At 31.6% G+C, this 23,418-nt stretch overlaps 4 protein-coding genes across 12 annotated transcripts; 2 read left to right on the top strand and 2 right to left on the bottom strand.

Moving 5' to 3' along the window:
* The first annotated feature begins 627 nt into the window (after positions 1-627).
* Positions 628-8,062, top strand: LOC117241856 (F-box/LRR-repeat protein 3-like). Of its 5 annotated transcripts, none has more exons than XM_033508060.1 (7): positions 628-713; positions 3,029-3,230; positions 5,987-6,176; positions 6,323-6,542; positions 6,719-6,964; positions 7,274-7,522; positions 7,650-8,062. In XM_033508060.1, the coding sequence occupies exons 3-6, from the start codon at positions 5,987-5,989 to the stop codon at positions 7,443-7,445; spliced, it is 828 nt and encodes a 275-aa protein (XP_033363951.1). In that variant the 5' UTR covers positions 628-713; positions 3,029-3,230; the 3' UTR covers positions 7,446-7,522; positions 7,650-8,062. The 5 variants fall into 5 exon arrangements, with proteins under 5 accessions (XP_033363951.1, XP_033363950.1, XP_033363947.1 ...); XM_033508059.1 differs by lacking the exon at positions 628-713 and adding an exon at positions 1,271-1,810; XM_033508056.1 differs by lacking the exon at positions 628-713 and adding an exon at positions 1,271-1,876.
* Positions 8,063-8,513: 451 nt separating this feature from the next.
* LOC117241855 (transmembrane protein 185A) lies at positions 8,514-12,247 on the bottom strand. Of its 2 annotated transcripts, none has more exons than XM_033508054.1 (6): positions 12,210-12,247; positions 11,292-11,637; positions 10,922-11,221; positions 10,719-10,842; positions 10,177-10,404; positions 8,514-10,128 (listed from the first exon to the last, which is right to left on the bottom strand). In XM_033508054.1, the coding sequence occupies exons 1-5, from the start codon at positions 12,245-12,247 to the stop codon at positions 10,190-10,192; spliced, it is 1,023 nt and encodes a 340-aa protein (XP_033363945.1). In that variant the 3' UTR covers positions 8,514-10,128; positions 10,177-10,189. The 2 variants fall into 2 exon arrangements, with proteins under 2 accessions (XP_033363945.1, XP_033363944.1); XM_033508053.1 differs by having other exon boundaries at positions 8,514-10,110.
* A 780-nt stretch (positions 12,248-13,027) lies between these two features.
* On the top strand, positions 13,028-14,995 carry LOC117241712 (40S ribosomal protein S3a). Its single transcript, XM_033507730.1, has 5 exons — positions 13,028-13,183; positions 13,644-13,747; positions 13,968-14,290; positions 14,540-14,701; positions 14,776-14,995. The coding sequence occupies exons 1-5, from the start codon at positions 13,122-13,124 to the stop codon at positions 14,926-14,928; spliced, it is 804 nt and encodes a 267-aa protein (XP_033363621.1). The 5' UTR covers positions 13,028-13,121; the 3' UTR covers positions 14,929-14,995.
* Positions 14,996-15,110: 115 nt separating this feature from the next.
* On the bottom strand, positions 15,111-22,674 carry LOC117241711 (putative fatty acyl-CoA reductase CG5065). Of its 4 annotated transcripts, none has more exons than XM_033507728.1 (9): positions 22,395-22,672; positions 18,911-19,173; positions 16,898-17,061; positions 16,677-16,812; positions 16,411-16,610; positions 16,182-16,341; positions 15,821-16,011; positions 15,447-15,704; positions 15,111-15,377 (listed from the first exon to the last, which is right to left on the bottom strand). In XM_033507728.1, exons 2-9 carry the CDS (start codon positions 19,124-19,126, stop codon positions 15,242-15,244), a joined length of 1,461 nt encoding a protein of 486 aa, XP_033363619.1. In that variant the 5' UTR covers positions 19,127-19,173; positions 22,395-22,672; the 3' UTR covers positions 15,111-15,241. The 4 variants fall into 4 exon arrangements, with proteins under 4 accessions (XP_033363619.1, XP_033363618.1, XP_033363617.1 ...); XM_033507727.1 differs by having other exon boundaries at positions 16,089-16,341; positions 22,391-22,670; XM_033507726.1 differs by having other exon boundaries at positions 16,089-16,341; positions 22,395-22,670.
* Positions 22,675-23,418: the final 744 nt, after the last annotated feature.

The following is a 23,418-nucleotide window of genomic DNA, read 5'->3' as shown; positions in this document are numbered from 1 at the left end:
CTATCAATATATCACTTTACATTATTTAAAAATAATGTAAAAGAAAAATATATATAATTCAACAATTTATTAAATATCTCATTTCAATATGCATTATGGCGGTGAAGTAATTTCAATGAAATTACTCGTTTGATTAATTTTTAAGATTCAATTGTGTGTAGAGTGGCAAAAATATTAGTGAGAGAAATGAAAATTAATTAAATTAAAGATTGTACCCATAAATATTACGTTCCTGAGCATCGTAATCATTCATTAGTCATTCTCATTTGGTCTAAGTTACACGTTCTAACTCTCTTCTTTTATCTTTATCTTTTCTACGTATTCTTGTTTTCAAAAAAATGTTCGATAGTGACTGTATCTTTCCGCTTTTACTGGTCGTTTGAAACGCTATTAGGTTTTCTAAGTAAATTAACAACTCATCTATAAGACGTCATCATAACAAATAAATTATATGACGCGTGATATTAATTAAACGTCACGAATAAATACATTACATGTATTGTGTCGATCGCAATTTTAGATAAAGTAATTATTAATAATGAAATTAGTAATTCTTTGATCTTCTTATAAAATTCCCTTAATATTTTTATTTATCAAATTCAATAAAAGCCATTTTGTTGTTTACAGGAGATTTTTCCACATCTTCGTAAGATAAGATCCAATAAAAAAAGAAGAGATACGCTTATTCATGTTTTGTGTAATAAACTATAAAGGTAAACAATTACTTCTATAAAAATAAAATAGAATATAATATAATATAATAAAATATAATATAATATAATATAATAAAAAAGAACTATTAAAATTTATTAACTTTGCTGTTTTGCTTACTCCTTCTTCGCGTCTGTCTCTTTATGCATACTCTCATTTTTTATACTCTGTTCATAAAAAGCGTGGAATACACATCACGTAGTAAAATCATGTTCAATCATCATGTCAAATTATCAAAAATATATTTAAACACTACTTATATTTTAATGATATGTATTTATTGCAATATAAGATCCATTTACTAAATTGCGATCTAATTTCTTTTTAACTAATTTGTCACACGCTAACTTATCAACTTTCAAGAACATTAAACTATCAAATTAAGCAGGTCTATCATAATTATATTGTAAGCACTTGAACTTTACATTTCATACGATTTTAGAATCTAAGTAGAAGAAATAGTATTGGAGAAATATTATTTCCCTTTCAGAGGGGTAATGTTAAAATTTGGATCGAAAGCAGATCGCGAATGAAACGCTGCGTTAACGCAACATTAGCCGTCAGAGGCCAACACAAAATTCCATACAAAGCGAAAGTATACTTCTCCATTCGATTAAACTCGAAAGACATCATTCCTATATTTTTCAAATAATTTGTTATTCATTAATTCCTAACTTTGAACTCCTAAAAACAATAATCAGGTCCGGCATTTTCCCAAAATAGAGATGCAGAAAGAACGACACGCAGCGATGATGACGCATATCGGGTGAACGATACATGTATACATAGGATAGCCATGGGCGAATGCCTATGCACATACAGGTATCAATACGCAGGGTACACGTGAGCTGTGAAACACGTGTATCTATTTCAGCTGCCTTTAGCAGTGTCGCGTGCGTCAAGCAGAACACCGTAGGCGCAGTGAGCAACTGAGCACAGTATTAACTCGAGACCGGTTTGTAGGGACGTGCGTTTAACGAAAAATATCTGCTAAAACAAAAAATTCTATCGGTCTCGAGAAGTCCGTTATAGAGTTACCGCGTAGAACTGGAGATTCCTCAACGAGAAAAACAAAAATACATACATACTTGGCAAATTGGTATTTGAAGAACATTGCGTGTCGTTTCGCTTCGACGTACCACAAAACACGAATATCTGCGTATTAGTAGGTGTGATCAATTATTGGGCAAGCAATTCGGACGATTCTAAAGAGGGAATGCGTAGTAACATGATGTTGAAATTCGACAGTCAGGTTGCAGGATTCGCTGCGTAACGTTCCGTGACAAGGAAAGTTGTAATACATAGAAATAGTTTTTTGATTGGAAACGGCGAAGCGTTATTAACGATCGTAGCAGTGCCGCGTAAACTGGACCAGATCTTGATTCGTTGACTGGCTACCTTTTCCCACCAGAGTTCTTGAAACTGATCTTATGAAGTGAATCTCTAGTGTTATATGTACTTACTACTTACATATGTATACGATGGCACGCGAAAATTTTTGAATACTTAGTACAGATATCTTGTAGGAATATATTATGCGTGTTATATGAAACATTTTGAAATTTCCTCATTCTTCTTCTTCATTAAATTTGAAATCAATTTGAAGTTACGATATAATTAAGATTAAAGAAAAAAATCAATATACGATATGGATAGCCATTTGTGCTTAATGTACCGAATAATTGAATATTTAAACGCCTTTGTGATCTCTGAATTATAAATTATGATTATGATGTGATGTATATATTTGTACTAAATATCTTGTAGCTATTATATAGGTTTTCAGATTCTGAAAATTTAAGATCAGTCTGAAAATGTATATAAAAGTTACTAGATATTTATTCCATACATACACTTCACAAAGATGTCCAGAATATTTGAACAGTTAATTATTGATTATATTACTAAGCTACAATATTTAATGAGACCATCTTTTACGCTAACTACATATATTTAACATCACAATTCATGCTATATATTCGTTTTTCACTGAACGTATTTTTATAATAAATGACTGTTTCATTAGAATGTTAATGAAATTTCGAAACGTTTTTATATAACATGTATAATATTCATATTCATAAAATGTTTGTATATCAGTGACAGGTATTTGTATTTCATTCGTACTCAATGGAGAGAAGAAATGATTGTTGTGATTTCATAGAAAAATATATTTTCCGATATAGTTGGCCAGATAAACTAGATCCGTGGCCAGTTAGCGAAGCAGTGCTTGGTGTAATGAAGCATTACTTGGAGAAATGAGTTCATTGTTCAGGTGTATGACGACAGTGTGTTAACAATACGCGTGCTGTTTCAGGTAACAGTTTAACTGACGGGCAACCGAATCGAATGCTGGCGGCGAGCCACTGCAAAAGTAAATGGGTTTCGCTTCCAAAGAACACGACTCTCCTCCGCAAAGAGCTTTCGTTCCATCTGTCAGCTTGTGTCCCGCGATTCGCGTTCACTCGCAAATCACTGTTCTTAAGGAACGTAAAATTCAGTCACAACCGGGATAATAGGTAATGTTCTTTATATCTTTTTATATGTAAATATTTGCTTGCATTTTGATCTGTATAATTCGAATTTTCTAGAACACTGAATGATTGGTTGGTGTATGCGTAATATGAAAAATTGTAAATTTAAGCTTAGGTTTGAGCCTCTTTTTTGTAGATGGACAATTTATTATCGATATTAGATATTATCGATATTAGATACATTGATCGAATGCTTTGGAATAACACTTTCTAAATGGTACAACGTTACAATTACGTTGGATGAAACGGTAAACTGTTTAGTAGATTCGTGCAGTAGCACTCGTTATTTAATGTCTGTTTAGAACTTCGCGCATCGCGTAACGGATAAAATATGACGAATTTAACGTTTAACGAAGCTTGACTTTCACCGCTGTTACTTATATTTGCCGTTCTAGCCATGTTCTTCCGACTAGCAATTTTATAAATGAGTTTGTAAAGGGTTAGCTAAATTTATTCCGCATTTTCTAAGATTTGTACGTACCTATATTTTAAATGTTTTTAAAAATATAATATAATATATAAATCCAGTATATCAAATAAAATGTATAAATTGTAAAAAATATAGAAAAAATTGCTTATTTTCTTACTAGATACTATCGAAAAAAATATAATCTTTTTAACAGGAATAAAGAACGAAGTGTTTAAACAAGTATTCGATAAGTAAAGGCAATCGAGTAGGTATCGAACGATGTTTAATTAGTTAGTCATTTATATCAGTTTCCTTTCTCTTCGTGATACACGTGAGTCGCAAAGGAAAACACGTGCATGGTCTACTGGGAACCGGCAACAGTCTCTGCAAGTCCATGACCTCCTTTTACGGATTACAAACGTTTTATTGAGCCCGCAAAATATTTAATATTTGAGCACAAATACGCATCAACGCAATGATTATGTAATATTTATTTCGTTTGATTAATATTCGTCTCATTTATTTTCATTGTTTCTCCGATCCAGTTATGATCTTTTTTATATATTTTATTTTTGATAATGTAAATTCTTTGCTCCTTTCTTTTCTTCTTGACTGTCAAATGTCACAGAATCTATCAAATTCCGCGTCATTTTTTTACGTGTAAAAAAACAAAGAATTCTCCACAAATTCACTGAAATATGATATTATTACCAAGTAAATCGTTATTTCTATTTATTTCTAGAGAGAATTCTGCTGGAACGATAAAAGATCCTCGTGGACCCAAGATTTGGGATTGTCAAAGAAAGAATTAGAATACTTTAGAAAACTGAAGATTTTGTATTCTCAGAGAAAGGATTAGTACTCTTTAGAACACTGAAGATTTAGAATTTGATATGCGTATACCTAGCACTTGCTGAAAATTTCTTGCTGTCCTGTCATAAATTCTATTATAAACATACGCTACGTCGTACTACTTTGAAAAAAGAAGGAGTAACGAAGAGTTAATTAACTTGACTAGCAGTATCATTTATCAAACTGGAGATCCTCTTGATACGGGCAATGCACGTGATCCGCAAACGCTAGCACGTGAATAGCAATATAGCTAGAGGTTAAGGAACATTTAAAACATTTTACTTAGTCCATGACCGCTTTCTACAGCTATGTAACGATCCTTTTACCTGGGTATACGGCTCAAAGTATACACAGACTCCTTATAAAGTTAGCTGCGGAACCTAGTGCAACGGCGCATACCTAGCACGTGCATGTCCTAGTCACAAGCCTCTCCGTGGTCCCAATTCGATCAGTGTTTTCTCTTGCACAACGATTGTAACAGCCTTTCCAATCGTCCTTTCGCTTTTTCTCGCCGCTTCCTGCGGCGGAGGCCGTACGAACTAGCTCTCTTCAACTATGAGTCGAAGGTATTGCATTCCTCGGCGTAACAACTTCGTCCGTTCCACGAGTTCCTGAAGAGTCATAGTAGCGTGGAGCCTATCGAGGCTGTCTGCACGCTAATCGGATACCTATTGAACATTTTCGGCGGTTTATGGTTTCTGTGGCTGGTATAAGATTAATTATATCAATTGTATCGGTGGTATAAAGAAAGTGTTCAAGTTGTGGAATTTTTTGGAGACTTCCTTTGGAGTATACTCTTTTTTAAGGAACAATTAAGGATTGTTATACCGGCGAAAGTAAGATCTTGGGAAGAACTAATGGGATGGAAGTAAATGTAGTCTGTAATATAAGATTGTGAACATTATGCCTCTGTGAAAATTAATTCTTTTTATAAAAAGATTTATAATATCATAGATGATGGTACATATAAGAATGTGATACACTTTTACTTAACAGTGGGCTCAACCCTGTACGTTATTATTATACAAATGTCGCAACTGGAATGATATAATGTTCACTGGTGGATTCCTCTTGATAAAGATGGAACCATCTATGAAATAAAAGTGTATTATTTTTGTAAATATATATTGCACCCATTTAATCATGTGTTATAGATTGTAAGTCTTTGGAAAGGACTAACGATGGATTGATTTACATATGTTTCGATGGTGTAGTTTGATTAGATTGATCATTTTTGATAAACATATATGAAATTAAATGGTGAAATGAGTAGAAACGAAGTGCGCTGATCATTGTGTCATTTGATTGATTAAGAATACTAAGTCAATTCAGCGGTGAAGAAGTACAATTTTAAATCTTTACCACAAGTCCTGACTAGATTTCTCTATTCTAAAAGAAACTCTTATTTGTAGTTTAAAGAGACATTATTAAATTTTTTAAGTTAATTAATTAGTTTTTCTGTTGGAATGTTTGCTGATAGATGCTGGCACTAATGAGCACTGCAAAGCCTGATTTCTTAGACATCGACAATGATAAGTTCAAATCCATCATAAAAATATCAAACAAAGATTCGATCGAACAAAAGAAGGATCGTTCCGGAAGCGATGAGGACTCTTCGAAAACTTTGCAACTTCTACGAATTAAGGGATTTCCTCGATTGTTACCCGAAGGTTTAACTCACTTTCATTCCACAAGAAATAATCCAATGCTTGCTAAATTTCATCTTGAAAATATTCAGCTCATTCGGTGTTAATAATAACGTTAACGATTATAAGAAGTATGATAAAAACAATATGATATCAACAAATTTTTGCAGGGATTAAGGCGTTGGTCAATTATTGTCGATACCTGCAAGAGTTGTCACTGTCCTATTCATTGCTTAGCGACGAGTTACTATTAGCTTTGAGTTCTGAAAAACAGGTGCAATTGGAAACCCTGCGATTGGAAGTGCATCCAGAGACAAAACCACTTCCGCGAGTCAGCGATAAAGCTTGGTTTACCTTTTCCAGTCATTTGCCCAACATAAATCTTATACTGTGAGTACACGCTATATATTTACTTGTAAACGTTCGTTCTTATCTTAATCCTTCAGATTAATATGGGATACATTATTTCACGATATAAAATATTTTTGTATAAAAGGAATATCTAAATTCTATCAGGTGCATAATATATTTATATTATGTAAAATGTGAAATTCACTCTAAATTAGATTGTCCTATATGACGAGCGAAGACGATCAGAGTCCATTATTTGCACCGTACGTTCCTATAACGCACCTATACTTTGGGGAAGCGCCGTCGGAAGCAACTGTGTTACGTATTGGCTATCAGTGTCCCCGGCTGATTGAGCTAGTAATTGCAGCTTATGGACCCGGTTTACTCGATCACGTATTACTCTCTGTCGCTCAAAGATGTCCACGCCTAAGCGCCGTGGGTTTGGGTGATTGTGAAATCACGTACGTAACACATTAATTAAATTTGTCTATACAGTAAGCAAATGCTTATACGTAACGAATAGAAATAACAAATTTTATATTGCGAAACATTTTTTCAATTTTCCAATATTTCCAGCTATTACATTATATTTTTAATTCTTGTATTATTATATATAACTTCTGTATTTTATTCTTTTATTTATATATAACTTCTGTCTATTCTGTAACTTATATAACTTCTGTATTATTATGCTGTAGTTTCTTTTTAGTCAATCCTAATTAAATTAAAATAATTAAACGACGATGATCTGTTTTCCTTAACATGTTTAGTTGCTCAGGATTGTTGGAATTTGTTACGCTCTGTGCAAAACGTTTGCGGATACTGTACGTTTGGGAAACGTCATTGATAGAGGATTCCGAACTTGACGTCGCAAAAGTATCAAAGAATGTCTCATTGCTCCTTGGTCGTACTTGGGTACCTGAATATATACCATTATGTTGAGACTTAATGACCGATGCAATTTATTACGATGCAAATACACTTAGTGGCCGACAATAGTTTGCGCATGTACCAAAAATGTGAGTAGACGATAAACGAGACATTATGGATATGTATCCATAATCGTCGTCCATTCCTTACATTAAAAAAAAAAAAAACAATGTAAAAAATCATAATTTTAGCATAGATATTATATGCATATTATAGGTTTCCAATAATCTTAGGATTGATGTTCACAAAAATGCCTTTCCGAAGACCACAATGTTAATGATTGAGATAAAAAGATGTCCACACTTTTTGACACATGAACGACCCAACACGTTACCGATTGATCACATGCGATTCATACATACAAAAAACAATACCGAAAAAAATCTCGTATTGTAAAAATTGCTCGTGTCTGTTAATACCAAAAATATAAACTTTATTAGATTATAATGGTATCTCTTGCGTGTAGTGTATATAAAATAAAATAATACCACTACATATTTAGCAATCGTCACGCATGATAGATGTGTATAATACATAATAATTAATATAGTCTATAATGTTATTGTAATACAACAGAGTATGTACATTATTTCTACATTATAACATAATAAATCATTGGGTATACGATATCTCAAAATTTTGATTGGGTATACGATCAGGTAGTTACGATATCTAATAACGTTAACAATTAATATCCTTAATATTTACTTGTTTTTCAATTATTTTGTTTCATCTTCTTTTTTTTTTTACATTTTACTTATGCTACTTTAAAGATGCGAGGCGCTCAGTCTTGTATTCCAGCCGATATATCCAATCTCTCGTCTCACTAAGGCCGATTAAAATCTTAACGTTTCGAACAATTTGCAAATTTCAGCTAAGTTTATGATAAATTATATTTTAATTGTAAGTAAGAATCTGCATCGCTTTTTATATCGTAATAATTCTTATATTATAATACATAACACGTAGATCGTGTCGAACAAATATTATACTTTTATGTACATTATAATATTTTCAGTTTTCAATTAAATAAATAGCAATTTAAAAAGGAAGGTGATAGAATTTAAATTATTCAATATGTACCACCAACATGCTATATATTTGTAACATCGTCGATTATAAAACGTATTTATTACTCATTAGCATCCGTTAAGCAACTGATAAGTGGTAATCATAGTCAAAATTAGTTTAACATTTAAAGTAACAGAGCCCTTTGAACATGCTTATATTACATATTAAAATGGTTACCTCTCTGATAGTATTAATATAAATATTTTTATGAGAAATATTGCGAAACTTTTAAGAACATGTAGAAAAATTATTCTAATGTAAATGTATGACTTTTGTTTTTTGTTCTATATATTATAAACAGACTCGTTACAGATGTATGTTTAAAATTTGTTATTAAAATGAAAATTATTCGAAAAAGGGCTCGTAAATATAATAAAACGTTTCCAAGAGAATAAAAATAAAATGTAATTAATTTTATTATTTTTTCGTGTAGTCAACAATTTTTGTTCATTAATTGCGACAATCTCTTTAAATTTACTAGACGAATAATACAGCCATGTCTTATTCACAATACAAATTTTGAATATTAAATAATGTAAGATAAAAACGGTAATCTTTAAAAGAAAATGTAAAAACGTAATTAATCATATCGTTCACAGCTTTACTCGTTTTTACTTTTTACTATTTATGTTATCTTTATATATACGTATGTATACATACAAATTTTTTTTACAAATAATTCAATGTTGACAAACTTTATGTTAACAAAAAGTCAGACAGTTACGCATTAATCAAAACTTAGCTATATACATAATAAACTTCCTGGACATGACCTGTACAGTGCTAACAAATCCTAAAACTTGGAGTATTATTTACATGAAAGATTTTCCTTGGTAACAAGCTTCAAATGTACATTTACGACACTCTGCAGGAAAATCTATTTAAAATATAATATATTACAAATTAAGCTTAGCCCTGTACAGATCACGATACACTGAGGTTTAGTTTCAATTTTAAACACAGTTCACAGTTGCATATAAAACATATCTAAGATATTTTTAATTTTTTTTAGCACCAGCTTAGGCATATTCACCATTATTTTATACCTACTACTTTTGGCAAAGTAATAATAATGCTACCGTTACGTAAAGTTTACGAATAACAGGCTTAATAAAATAGGTCGGCAATTATCCTATATCATTATAAAGGAGCAATCAAACAAATGGACGGGTTGGTTGCTTATTCTACGCATAATTTAAATGTTTGGATAGACATAAAATTGATGCAGCTTTAAGAGACAATGATTTTGAGCACTGCGACTGCTAAATTTGCTCTAGGGGCATTTCATGTAGATGCATCCAATATTGAACTCTATCTTCAAGTAGATCGTATTAAAAAACCTTTCAAGATCTTTTCTACCAAATCTTTACAATGATCATGTAAGGCTTAAACCCCATGAATAAAATGGGTAATATAATTATGATTGCCTTAGCGCACAGTATGTTTAACAATAACAAGACTTTCATATCGTACCGAAAATAACAATCTCCCACTTTTTTTTTATAATTCTGTTATTATTTACGCACCTATCCATCACTTGGTAAGATATCGCATCTGGTATGAACCAATCATATGGATAAAAATATTTCATATATCCGAATAGACCCTGTAACATAAAATATTTCTTTTAAATTGACATTAATTGTCTATATCTATGTATATTTATGCGTACCTAAACAATATAATCAATCCGGCATATCGATAGAAATTATAGGTACGACGGGTTTCATTAGGTCGACTTTTTTAACGTATTTTTCATTCTTTTCCGACACCATTGGTTGGTCTGATGGTGGTTGGTCCTGCTCACTTCGTGGTTGATAAGAAATATTACCATATTCTTGGAGCAATGGACATAATCCCAATAAAAAATGACAAAAATCTTTCCTAACACCAAACCACCCTAGAATAAGTAACAATTTTTTCTTAACACTCTGGGGATCGTATTATTTGTATTATTCAAGCATGTAATGTAAAAACACATTCATAACATTTTGTTTACAGCACTCATTGCTTTTTTACTGTTTTATTTAACAGTAATTAATATTTTTATAGGATATCATATGAAATACGTAAGACGTGAATTCGCGTCTCCGGTCCCCAACCATTGGAGAAGTAAAGACGCGAATTCGGTCCTTAAAGTATTAATAGTAATAATTTTATCATTTCAAGATATCTAATTTTATATGAAATCTATATTAGATATTGTTGTCTTACATATGTTTCCTCCTTTTGCCTCAAATGACATAAAAATAAGTGTTACATGAGATATTAAAAGTGGCATTACTACTGTTGTATAATTCAGTGAAATATCTCCATCTAATTTATTTGCTAATAGTACCTAGAACGAATAAAATCATAGTATTAATGAAATTCGCTAAAAAGAAAATTAATTAAAAGAAAATTATTGTAATTCTTACTTGGAACACTAGGACTGGAACCACAAGAGATGTATATGCCAATGCTGAATACAAAGATGTCCGCCTTTGTCTGGCATTAATCTGTGGAGTTCTTAATAAAACAGCAGCAAACACTATTGCATATAGTACTGCAACTAAAGATAATGATAACAGTGCCCAAAGGGGAGCAAACACTACTTCCCAGCTCCATGTAATTATACCATCCAGTTTTAATGCTAAGAAAATAAATTGCAGAATATTTACTGCACAAAATAATTCAAAATCAAATAATCGATCGTGCTTTGCAGCCCATATACAAACCTAAAAATATAAGAACATTTTCTGTAGAATCAATCCATACTTTCCAGGTATACAATTAAAAATTACTTACAACTATTGATACAGCAGAGATGAAGATAAGTGGTATAAATACAAGCATCCAAAGGTGTCTTTCAGATTCTAATTTATCACATACTAACAATTCAAACATTAACAGAATCAAATGTAATGCCAATGTAATCAACATTGCTTTATAATGTATATAAGCATCTCCTTCCAATCTTGCATGTGGATGCTTCCACCAAACATAACTTCCAACAGTAGCACCCAAAATTACCATGCTTTTCCAGAACCATATTGGAGTAAATACAGTCCAATAACTCCATTCTATGAAACCATCCAAACGAAGTGCAAATAAGATTGTGAATATCATCAAACAGCAGTGTACCAAAAATTTACTAAAATATAAATTAGAAATGATTAGTATATTTTGTTGCATATACTTTAATAAACATTTTTAAAATTGCATAAAGAATATGTTACAAAGTTTTATAAAATTTATTATCAATTATATTTATTATTTTAAATAATAATTTCCAATGATTACAAAATATATATCATAAATAGATAAAATATTGAAACTGTATTACTTTCGATAATTTCCGACAAAGGTCAACAATGATAAAATGTGCTAAATGAAGTAGCAGTTATTTGTTTAAAATAACCATCTGACCCAGATAAAATGTGTATCTTAGACTAAAATTAAAAATATTAATAGACCCTTGATGCAAATTATCAAAAGTTACGTAAGTTCACAAATGAAATCATATAGTTTTGCGAAGAATATCGAATCAGAAATTAAACAATATAAATCTTTAAAGGCATGAAATAACGCTCGATGTTTTAAACTATATTGTATGTTCCAGTAAATATAAAATACCACTATATTACGCGAATTTATTATTAATTTGGAAATAGCATTTAAATTTTAAAAAATTTAAAAAAAGAATCCCCGTGCAATAATTTTTACCTTGGATTGAAATCCTGAAACAGCGTGTGGAGATTCATGATTATCAGAACGATTTTATAGGCCAACTACTTGATACAAGTCTCCGTAATGACCACTGCGTGCACATATATTCCGCTAAAAATCGTCTCATTTACCGAGGAAATTTATCGCGAAAAAAGACGAACGCTGAACATTGCATTTGCGTTCGATGAAAAAAAAAAAAAATAAATCCCACCGTCTTACATGCGAAAATTCGAATTGTACTGAAATTAGCCAAAGGCCAACAGCTGTCGACATTCGATATCTTAAGTAAAACTCAAACTTTAGCAGAAAACTTCGTACCTATATGCACAAAGTGCAATTATGCATTTATAATCTCCAATAGTCAATATATTTAATTGTATTTAATGTATTTAATTAACAGTTTAAAATAAGATTTCTTAAAATAAATCTAGATTATAGAAATAGCAATTTATTTTTAAATTAATCCATATTAAACTTACAACATATAAATAAACTTATATTATAATTTAAGCTTGTAAATACAGGATTATTTTCTTTAGAGCAAAATATATTTTTTATTCGATTTTATTGTTGCTACGTACATATACCTTTGTATATCCAAGTTTAGTATAATAATATATTAAAGTTGATGTTTAAGTAACAGTATTGGAAAATTCTTATTTATATTTATTTTTAATACCCATTTATTAATATTAAGGATTTATTTATAATAAATATATATAATTAGGAATTTAATTTTTAAATGATTTTATATGATCACAAGTAAAATATTATTTTAAAAATTGTATTCAAAATAGAAGCGAATTGGTTCAACCAATCAGCGTTCGTGTATACGCCGATAACTTATAGATCGCTCTACCAGTTTCCGTTATAATGTAAACGTGGTTCTTTTCGTGTGTAACGTTAGTCATGGCGGTCGGTAAAAACAAGGGGCTCTCAAAAGGAGGTAAAAAGGGCGTTAAAAAGAAGATGTAAGTAAATTATAATATTTCCTCGATGTATTTTAAATATTTTTTATGTAAAAAATGTAATTTTCTGTCTGATGTCGCTAAAGATGCTTGATATTGAAATAGATTCTCTACACGTAACAGTCAAATGTATGCGTATATTTCATGTTTAATATTACGATTTTGTCAATATTTATTCGTTTATATAAAAGATAATCTTAAAAGGTTGTATATTTTATCTAAATATAATTTTTAATTGTATAATTGAAAATTTAACTTCTAATGTTTATTACTCATTTTATTGACTTCTTTTTAAATAATGTTATATCAGTAGAAATTTATTGAATTTGATGCTTTTAATGAATTCAACATATTAAATTTTGAGTTAAAGTTTTCAAGTACCAAAACATTATTAAATTATAAGGAATTGTTATATCTAACCTAAAAATTCAACCATCCTAACCTAACTCGTCTTTTCTCACAGTGTTGATCCCTTCACCCGTAAAGATTGGTACGATGTTAAGGCACCATCTATGTTTACCAATCGTCATGTTGGCAAAACGTTGGTCAACAGAACACAAGGAACAAGTAAGATATTTTGTGTTAACAAAAATTTTGCAACTCCAGCTCCATAGAAGTTTTATTAATACTTTATATGGCGTTTTATGTTGCATAAAGAAAAGCAGACACTTACCATAATATTATTCCAATAATAGTATTAAAATTAGTTACTGCTACAAATTTATTTAAAATATATTGTACAGTTTATAATGTTTTGTTTATTAATATTATGTTTATTGTTTTACAGAGATTGCCTCTGAAGGTTTGAAATATAGAGTATTTGAAGTCTCCCTGGCCGATTTGCAAAATGATGGAGACGCCGAAAGATCTTTCCGTAAATTTAGGTTGATTGCTGAAGATGTTCAGCATCGTAATGTGTTAACCAATTTCCATGGTATGGACTTAACTACAGATAAATTGAGATCCATGGTTAAGAAATGGCAAACCTTGATAGAAGCTAATGTTGATGTAAAAACCACTGATGGGTATCTTCTCAGAGTTTTCTGTATTGGTTTCACTAACAAAGATCAACTGAGCACTAGGAAAACGTGTTATGCTCAACATGCACAAGTTAGTATTTATACAAAATAAACTTATTATGTTTTATCTAATATTTGCAACTTAAAGTACATGAAAGTGGTATACACACTTTTGTGTTTTACAAAGTTGCATACAATAATATGCACTCACTTACCACATTACTTTTGGATTAGAGAGTAGTGATATTGATATTGCAACATTTTTATTTAATATATATAGATTATGAAGTTATTACTCATGCATAAGGTTACTTATGTGTACGTGTATTTTTATGTTTAGGTCAAGAAAATTAGACAGAAGATGGTAGACACCATTACAAATGATGTTACAAAGAGCGATTTAAAGGGTGTGGTTAGTAAGCTCTTACCAGATGCTACTGCCAAGGATATTGAAAAAGCTTCACAAGGAATTTATCCACTACACGATGTCTATATCCGCAAGGTATATAAGCAGTTTTTGTAAGCTTAATATTTTGAATAGATTTAAATATAAATGAGAAACTTATTACACTACAGGTTAAAGTATTAAAGAAGCCACGTTTCGAATTGAGCAAACTCCTAGAACTCCATGGTGATGGTGCTGGTAGCAAAAGTGAAGAAGTGGGTGAAAGTGGCTCAAAGGTTGACAGACCAGAAGGCTATGAACCACCTGTACAGGAATCTGTTTAAGGGAGTAATTCTCTTTCAATATTTGATATAAATAAAAATCACTTTCCAGTGAGAATATCATTCTCTATTTTATTCTTTTTATTTACCTTCGTAATGCTTTGGGAAAGAGCATATGAAATGATTTAATGAAATATTACTTTATTTGCAAACATTTATTCAAAAAATAATTGTATAATGCAATGTCTTTTATGAACTATTTTAATTAATTCAAAAAAAAGTATGGAACAGTAAACAAAAAAAAGGGAATTTATAGTTTATTTGGTCGTAGAAAAAATTTAAATTGCTAAAAGTATTAAAAACTAGAGATCAGTAATTAGTGCGACAGAGTTCGAGTAACAAATAACCAACTCCCTATTAGCAGTGCTCTGAAACTTTCACTCCAGGATGCTACCATATAGATTAGTAACACGAAGAAAAGTATCTTCGTAATCACGTCAACCCAATACATGCTGCAACAGAAATATAAAAATTTATTAAAATTGATAGGATCTGAGAATCATTTCACAAATAGATCTTACATCCTCAAGTGTCTTCGAGCAGCTGGCAAAGTTTCCGGTGGTTCATTTAGAATGTAAATTCTTGCTGCTCGTATACATGTCTCGAAATATGCGTCTATATCCATGTCTTTCCCGTGTAGCTGATATTTCTTATATTCCACAGGATTAAGTTTATTCCTTAGTTCGAATATATTCGAATTGTCGAAGTCCCATTGGTTGTTGGCGTAATACTCAAATACTTCAAAACCTTTTTGTATTCGACGTTGTACACGACACATACTGTTTATAGTAAGAGTTTTATGTCCTTTAATGTGGTCAAAGTGTTTTGATTTGCAAATAATTTAACATCTGTAGTTCAATAATTGCAATATTTAGATGTACTTAGGTATACTTACATTGGTTTATAGCCTGCAAGAAAAATAAGTCCGTCTATGAGGTATGCGGGTATCATATGAAAGAGTAGAACACATATATTGTGCATGAGTCTTGATTTTTTCATACTGCCACCTGGGTACCAAACAACCCCATTCAAAGGTACCTTTTCTGTTATTTTTCGACCTCTGGCAATAATCTCTGCCCATGATACCTAAATGAAACAAACTGAATTATTAACTACATGTATAAATCATTATCCAAAATTACTTTTATTAAAAGATAATACACCTTAAATTCACTGCTACTTGTAAGATTATAAACTCTCTTTTCATGGTCCTTGCAATATATAAAATTCCAAGAACTGGCAAGAATTGCATTTACCGCAATATCAACAGGAAGATAATCTGCATAACTACTGTCATTACAATACATTGTTCGAATAACACCTTTACCAGCACCAATTAAAAGTCCTGTGGGGCCATTGATATTGTCTGTCCATCCTGGCACTGGTTCTTTCCATATAGGTATAACTATACTTGGTCTGGGGAGTAAAATAATCTTCCGCGATTAAAAATACTTTATACTCTGCAAAAATTATTTTTATCTATACCTTAATATAATTGCTGGAATATGTGGCATTGCTTCTTCAACCAAGCCTTCGGACAAAGCTTTGGTAAAGGCATACGTATTGGGAAGGTGTCCTAAAATTTTATCTGTCATAGCTTCAACTACATCATCATCCATCCATTCAACACATTTGATTATTTTATGAGGATCTGCAGGTGGTGGATATGGTTTCTCTCTTAAAATCTAGAAGAAAATTATATATTACTCCAAGTATATATTACTATAAATAAATATAATATGTTATAGTACCTTTTCTTCAAGATGACAATATGCTGTACTGATATGAGCAAACAGTTTCAGATGTTTCATCTCCTTGGCTAATTCTAACATTTGCTTTGTACCACGTGTGTTCAGTAATACCGCTTTCTTCAGCAATTCATCAAATCTGTAACAATTCAATGATTAAATCGAATATTATTTTCAAGTTATTTACACATAATCCAAATATACTTCATTTTGCACCACGTTACCGTACTGTGGCAGCTGCATGGTACACGATATTTATCTTTTCACAAAGCATCTTTCTATCTTCTGAGGAAATTCCAAGCCCAGGTAACGATACATCTCCACTTACAACAGTTACTGATTTTTTAAGTACCTCTGCACCCCTTTGCCTCTTCACTTTCTCAAAAAGCTAAAATAAATGATTTCTAAATCAGAGTGGAATTACATTTGTATGAATTATTTTGCTCAATTTATGAGACTGACCTCTTAAAATTTAAAGCTTAATATATCAATGGATTCATTTTTAATCCTTGGATTCTTGGGTCCTATTTTACTTTGTTCTACTTGTTAGTAAAAAATTAATTTAACGTTTGTCAGAAAATTTTTTCCAAATTCAAATACTATTGTTTACTGAATACTAATATATATAATTATTACTGAATACTATTCATGACATATGCCTCTATAAAAATTTCATCTGTAACCAGTTTCTCACTAATTGGTATATGTAATTCACAACTAAATTCTTCAGCCTATGTTGAGTGTACGTATATATGAATGTTAGAAAGGGGTCCAGAGGCCAGTAGCAGGAAAAATATGATATAATACACCAGTACAAGAAAAATAAGAACTTTCACCGGACACGAGACTTGATAATAATGGTAATAATAACGTTTGCTATCCTCTTCTCTATGTTATAGGGCCTTGACTTAGTTTCTCGGATTTTTGTCTCGTAACAAAACGCACCGCCTTACTTTTACTTACACGTGGTGAATTTCGTTGTTGGTAACCAAATCCACGAAAATTTCAGCGATTCACGTTACAATTATTATGAACGTAATTTCGAAATATGTTCCACTGCGCAGGAAATGAAGATGACTCGACGGATGACGAGTAATTTCTCTTTTTTTTTTTTTTTCAAACATGACATTATAAGTTACACACAAAATATTTCACTGACTATTACGTGAGTTCCTTTATTTCTATGTTATTTACAACCGTGTCATAATATGTGATCGATTGATTCTTGGTAATTCATATAAGTGAAAGAAGAAATCTTTCTTTCTTGTGAAGAAAAATTCACGATGTAATAATAATTTCAGGAATGATGGCTGTAATTTCATTCGAAGAATATGCGAAGAACACGATTCTTTGCGCAATATCAATCATCTTGCATCTGTACAGATCAGATTCTTTCTCGTGGCCTTTTCACTGGTGTATAATTTTCGTCTGCAGTCTACTACGTGACATTGTTTCGTCATCGTATTTAAGAAAGGTCATTGTTTAAGTAATATTTTCTTATTTGACAAAAGTAAATACATAGAGTATTTTATAACGTCTTGGAATGTTATTATTTGTTGAAACTTTAGATATTCCTACACAATTGTGTCTAAAAAACTTGTCTTCCTTTTCCAGCAGTGAAAACAACTTCTTTAAAGAAATTGCACACATCTAAGTCTATCTTTATCGCACAGGCGATACGTAACACTTAACTAATTAAATTTTCTCTACGTGTTTGTGTTTGAAATATAAATTAAAAACAGTAAAATGTATGTATTCCTAACGCAACAATTGTAACAGTTTCTGAGGAAACTGGGACGAAAATGAGCAACTTTAGCAAGACTTGCATTTGTAGATTTTTGAAATATCTTTTGAAGAGTATGGCAACAGTGGACTAAATATCTCTAGCCAGAAAATTAGGCCAGGAAGAATTCTCTTACGTAGAAAACGGGTTACAAGAAACCTGTTTACGTATACATATGTGGCTTAATTGCTTGTTCTTCGTACTTATGCAATATCGTCTGCATCGTTTAAATACATTTCGGTGTAAAATATTTGTTGAATGTCAATCTACAATTCTATATGTTCGCTGGTATTGACTCTGTTTGAAAACATAGATTTGGATATGGAGAATGCCCGTACGACAATGTCGATTTTATTTATTCCATTAAAAAATTTAATTAACCAACTCAAATTAAGAATTCACGACCCACGAACACAAGTTAATTATATTTTACGCGACGAAAGAGATATCTTACCGGCGAATTGAAGATTTCCTCCAAACGATGTTTCGGATCTTTTTCCTTCTTCGTCCTGATCAACATGTAAATTTGTTTCGTGTTTTGTACACATCTGAGTAACTTTTCGATGACGACTTTTCCAAGAAAACCAGTCCCACCGGTGATTAGGATGTTCTGTCCTTCGAATGTTTCCGCTATTCTATCGGGGATGTCCTCCGTTTTTGATTCTGCCATCGTCTTGTATTTAACTAAAGTTTTCAATTTTGGCAAACTGTCGTTCGCTATATGAACAAAGAAGGGGAGAGACAAAATTATTAAATTTCGTTTGCAAGGAAATTTCTATTTTATGACGAGAAATCTGGTCTATCGTCCAGTTTCGCAAAATTATGGCGATTTTTCGTTTGCTAAAAGCTCGTTTAAACAAAAAGGGAAAAATAACAAGTTATAAGTAGAAGACAATTTCCATGTCAGATTTATGTCAAGAAGTTGCAGAGATATCGCATATATATATGCAAAAAACGGTGACATAAATAGTGCACCGGAAAAAAGAGTTGTACCACTGGAACGAAAATTGTAGCGTAAATTATAAATCATACGAAGGAAGCGGAGAAGGCGTTCTACGGCTGTCAAAATGTGTACTATGTGTACTAAGTTGTCACAACAACGTGTATTTTCCTTTTATTATCCTATTCGTTCTCAAACTACAGTATATTCGTATTCCTTCGAAATTCTACTTTCTAAAGCATGCCCAAAGCAGTGTCGTTAATTATTATGATAACGCGTAATACAATCATGGTATTTCATTTTTCAATGAAGCAGTATTTCGAAGGATACAGAGAAAGGGAAGTAATAGCCCCAATTTTGTTTTGTAATTTCACGTTCCATTCTTTTGCAGTTATTTTTTTGTTTTTTGTTCAATTAGAAAATAGTAATCGAGATAGAGTCGAAATAAAAGGAAGGATTGCGCCATTCGTTCAAGTATTAATTACAGTATTTGGAAGAACATGGCAAACAAATCTGCGTGTTCGTAGCTCACCGAGATTCGTCATTGAAAATTACAGTAATATATCTTAACTTCGCACATAACAACTCAGTTATGTGACTGCTTCTGTGAAACAAATGACAAAAAAAAAAGTCAGTTTGCATGCGATCATCAAATGGGGATGTCAAGACAATGAGTATCGAATAATTGGAGTAGATTAGAGAAACACAGGTTGACTTACGAAACAATCATAGCGGAGAGTGTTCGTGATGAGACTGGGCAAATGATACGTTTTCTACGTTGATCTACATGTAATCCGATTTTTATATAAAAGAGCACACGGTTGCATTTGTTCGAATGTTCGGTTCACGCTGCATCTTTGTATTATCATACGCTTCTGTAGCTTAAAAATATAAAACATAATCGGGTGGTTTTCCGCGAAAGAAAATATTCACAAGACAAAATCAAACAAATTACGTCGAAAGTTTTGCTTCTATCCTTTCAATGTTATCTACATTTGCTTAGCGGCTATTAATTATGACACTCAGGCTAATGTTTAAAGCAATGAGTGTAACAGATCCCCTGAAAATGAACCCTGTATAAAAGAAAGGAAATTATGTTCGCAGAATCTTTGGAAGGCGATGTTGCAATAACTTTTACGACGATGCAGAGACGCAACAACGTATTGACAAAGAAACTGAAACGTATGAAGCTTGATTACTTTAGAAAAAAGAACCTTGGCAATAAGAGGAATGGCAAACGTCTCGCTTTCTCTGTTGAGAATTCTTTTCTTCTTTCTTTCTCTGTTGAGAATATCAGCTTCTGTTTCGTTGCTCTTCGCAAAACGTTTTATGATGGAAGGACCAAACATTTCTAATTCTCAATTTTTAAAACGACATTGATCGTTATGTAATCGACAAAACAGCGTCGATCGGAAAGTACGTAAAATCTCGCGTCTTTGGAATTTTCTGTTACCCTGAGGTGTATCATATAATATGTATCGAAATATAAATTCCTAAATCATTCCATTGATGTGTCATTCCTATTCATAGTTTCACGCACCTTTCAAATTCTCATACCTTTCGTGGATACTAGACATTCCGTGTTAATCATAGAAAATGAATATCTGTTATTTATTAACGAAACCGTGGATTTTTATACATCTATGGGGAACATAAAATTGCAAATGAAATAAATTTCTACTTAGATTTCGTTTAATCAGGTTTATAAAATTAGAAATCTGAGTAAAAATTCGCCGTTCATTGATAATTGAAAAGATACTAATTTCATATTTAGTCATTTTTTCAGCACTTTTAGCATCCGTCACTTTGGCGCTTAATAAGTACTTAACATTCAATATGCTCAGGTACTTGATGTTTGACACTCATTGCCTGGACTTAGGTAATATTTGATACTCAGTACACGTTAGAGATATTTACTCTGTTGATAAGTACAGGTACGAGACACTTCACATTGTGTACTTAATATTCGACATTCAATATTCGGTATTTATGAAATATTCAACAACCAAGTCGATGTACTTAACACTGATATCGAGTACTGCTGATAGTATTGATAATTGCTTAATCGTACTAAAATAAGTACTTGATACACAATATTGGGCAATGCAAAAAAATGCATCAGTCTAAAAGTAACATTTCATATCAAAATTAACTGTAACGTTTCAACTACTGTTTTATATCCACGCATTTCCAGTATTCCACATTTGGTATCTTGCTCTGTTCGGCGGTTAATACTGACAAGACTACCCAAGTATATAACATTTAACGCTAGATTAGAACCGAATATTCTGTATTTTGAGCACATAACTTTTTATAGTCAGTGTACAGATCATAAATTTGTTTGTAACTTTAAAGTTCTACGATACACATATACGTTGAATCACTCGGTTCCACGTTATAAAATCTCGGTCACTATTACGTTCGAGTATTGCTTCACTTAGAAAGTTTGGCATTCGTTAGTTTTTAGCAGTTACGATTACATTTTTTTTTTTTTTTTAAATTTACATTATATGTCAGACATTGATCAATTAGATATCATATGAATTATATATCATCGTGTGTATCTATTTTTACTTACTCAACGTCCATTTTCAGAAAACAGAGATTTATTTCTAGCACGAACTCGTCTTATTACGAAATACAGCGTTACGCAAAAGGAATTAATAATTTTGAAAATATAAATGTAACTTGCCAATTTAAACGCCGGTATCATACTCGACTAATTCTTTGTGTAAATTATATAGAGCACCGTAACATGTATAGGATGCACGATAAGCGAGATCGAAGCTTCTTTACTTCGTTTTATCATTCGAAGGAATATCAAGATAATAAGACAGAACCTTTGCGTGTAAATAATAAATGTATCTCTTAAAAGTTATTCTGTGGTGACTACTCACTGTCAAAACATATTATGTGAGTGTATCATTCGAAAGGAACAGGCAAAGCAAAAAGGAAGAAAGAAGAAAGCCATTGGTTACAATGTCAAGCACTTACTTACAGAAATGTAAGAAAATTCGTCTTTATCCGAATCCTTTGTCGAATACGATTGGCCACGAGTGAACAATTGGAGAACGGAACGAAACGAAACGAGACTTGAAGAGTGACCGGCTACAGTCGATACGTGTTACCTGAACGGTGAGCTCGGTATAAACTGAGAAGGCATAACGTTGGCCCAATATTTCCTTGGACGATCATCGATGCAGCCCCACATTCAGTTTTCTTTGCCTCTCCCCACCTTTATTTACAAGAATAGCTCAATATTATCCAACTTTGAATCACGTAATTGTTCGTTTTTTTTCTTTTTTTTTTTTACATTTTATCATACAGTTTAATCGTTCAAAATTATTTAATGAACGTGAAATATGAATTGAATACGTTGTTCTATGTTTTACCATACAGTCAGATCTGTAGAAGCATTTTATGACTGTGAGATACAGATTGGAAAAACTAAATCGAAAAGCTTTTTGAGATAAGATGAAACGAAGAATTGAGTGAATCACGTTGGAAGAGTTCGTTTAATGTGTAATCGGTTCTGTTAATTCAATTATTAGATTAGAAAATACACTGATCATCTATGTACTTACTGATATAAATATTCATAATGTTCGTGACTAAGTAAACTCTATTCTAAATTATGTATATTATGCGGAGTGTCTTGTAGTTTAGTATACGAGTTTTGCCAGTGCTTTCTATGGATAGGTAAAAGTGTGTAAGCATTTTGCACATATCAGTATGTACAATGAACACTATGTATCTTGTTTTGTCCTGTGTTAAACCGAGAGATGTGTATTGACATCTATCTATACATGTCATATCTCATATTTTTGTGGTAACTTTCTAGTGAAGCACCTGTAAACTTCCTGTTACATGACGCTTTATTCTTATACGTACAGAACATATTGACAAAATTTCTGTGGGACAACCTGTATACTTTAGTCTATATATACATGTGTGATTACTTATAGATCCTTTCTTTTTAAGAAGTATCTCGATTATGTTATATTATACGGATTGTACGTTAA

Source organism: Bombus vosnesenskii, unplaced genomic scaffold, assembly GCF_011952255.1.
Source record: "Bombus vosnesenskii isolate JDL3184/JDL3185 unplaced genomic scaffold, Bvos_JDL3184-5_v1.1 scf7180000016261, whole genome shotgun sequence".
Classification (NCBI taxonomy): domain Eukaryota; kingdom Metazoa; phylum Arthropoda; class Insecta; order Hymenoptera; family Apidae; genus Bombus; species Bombus vosnesenskii.
This window is presented reverse-complemented; position numbering and strand designations above follow the sequence as displayed.

Coding starts and splice junctions, on each gene's coding strand:
- LOC117241712 (XM_033507730.1), top strand. CDS start 13,122: ATGGCGGTCGGTAAAAACAAGGGGCTCTCAAAAGGAGGTAAAAAGGGC. Junction 13,184..13,643: donor AAGGGCGTTAAAAAGAAGAT/GTAAGTAAATTA, acceptor CTTTTCTCACAG/TGTTGATCCCTTCACCCGTA. Junction 14,702..14,775: donor ACGATGTCTATATCCGCAAG/GTATATAAGCAG, acceptor ATTACACTACAG/GTTAAAGTATTAAAGAAGCC.
- LOC117241855 (XM_033508054.1), bottom strand. CDS start 12,247: ATGAATCTCCACACGCTGTTTCAGGATTTCAATCCAAG. Junction 11,222..11,291: donor TCTCTGCTGTATCAATAGTT/GTAAGTAATTTT, acceptor TTATATTTTTAG/GTTTGTATATGGGCTGCAAA. Junction 10,405..10,718: donor GGCAAAAGGAGGAAACATAT/GTAAGACAACAA, acceptor TACTTATTCTAG/GGTGGTTTGGTGTTAGGAAA.
- LOC117241711 (XM_033507727.1), bottom strand. CDS start 19,126: ATGGCAGAATCAAAAACGGAGGACATCCCCGATAGAATAGCGGAAACA. Junction 16,342..16,410: donor ATTCCAGCAATTATATTAAG/GTATAGATAAAA, acceptor TTTACTCCCCAG/ACCAAGTATAGTTATACCTA. Junction 15,378..15,446: donor GCTCGAAGACACTTGAGGAT/GTAAGATCTATT, acceptor TTTCTGTTGCAG/CATGTATTGGGTTGACGTGA.
- LOC117241856 (XM_033508060.1), top strand. CDS start 5,987: ATGCTGGCACTAATGAGCACTGCAAAGCCTGATTTCTTAGACATCGAC. Junction 6,177..6,322: donor TCCTCGATTGTTACCCGAAG/GTTTAACTCACT, acceptor AAATTTTTGCAG/GGATTAAGGCGTTGGTCAAT. Junction 6,543..6,718: donor CCCAACATAAATCTTATACT/GTGAGTACACGC, acceptor ACTCTAAATTAG/ATTGTCCTATATGACGAGCG.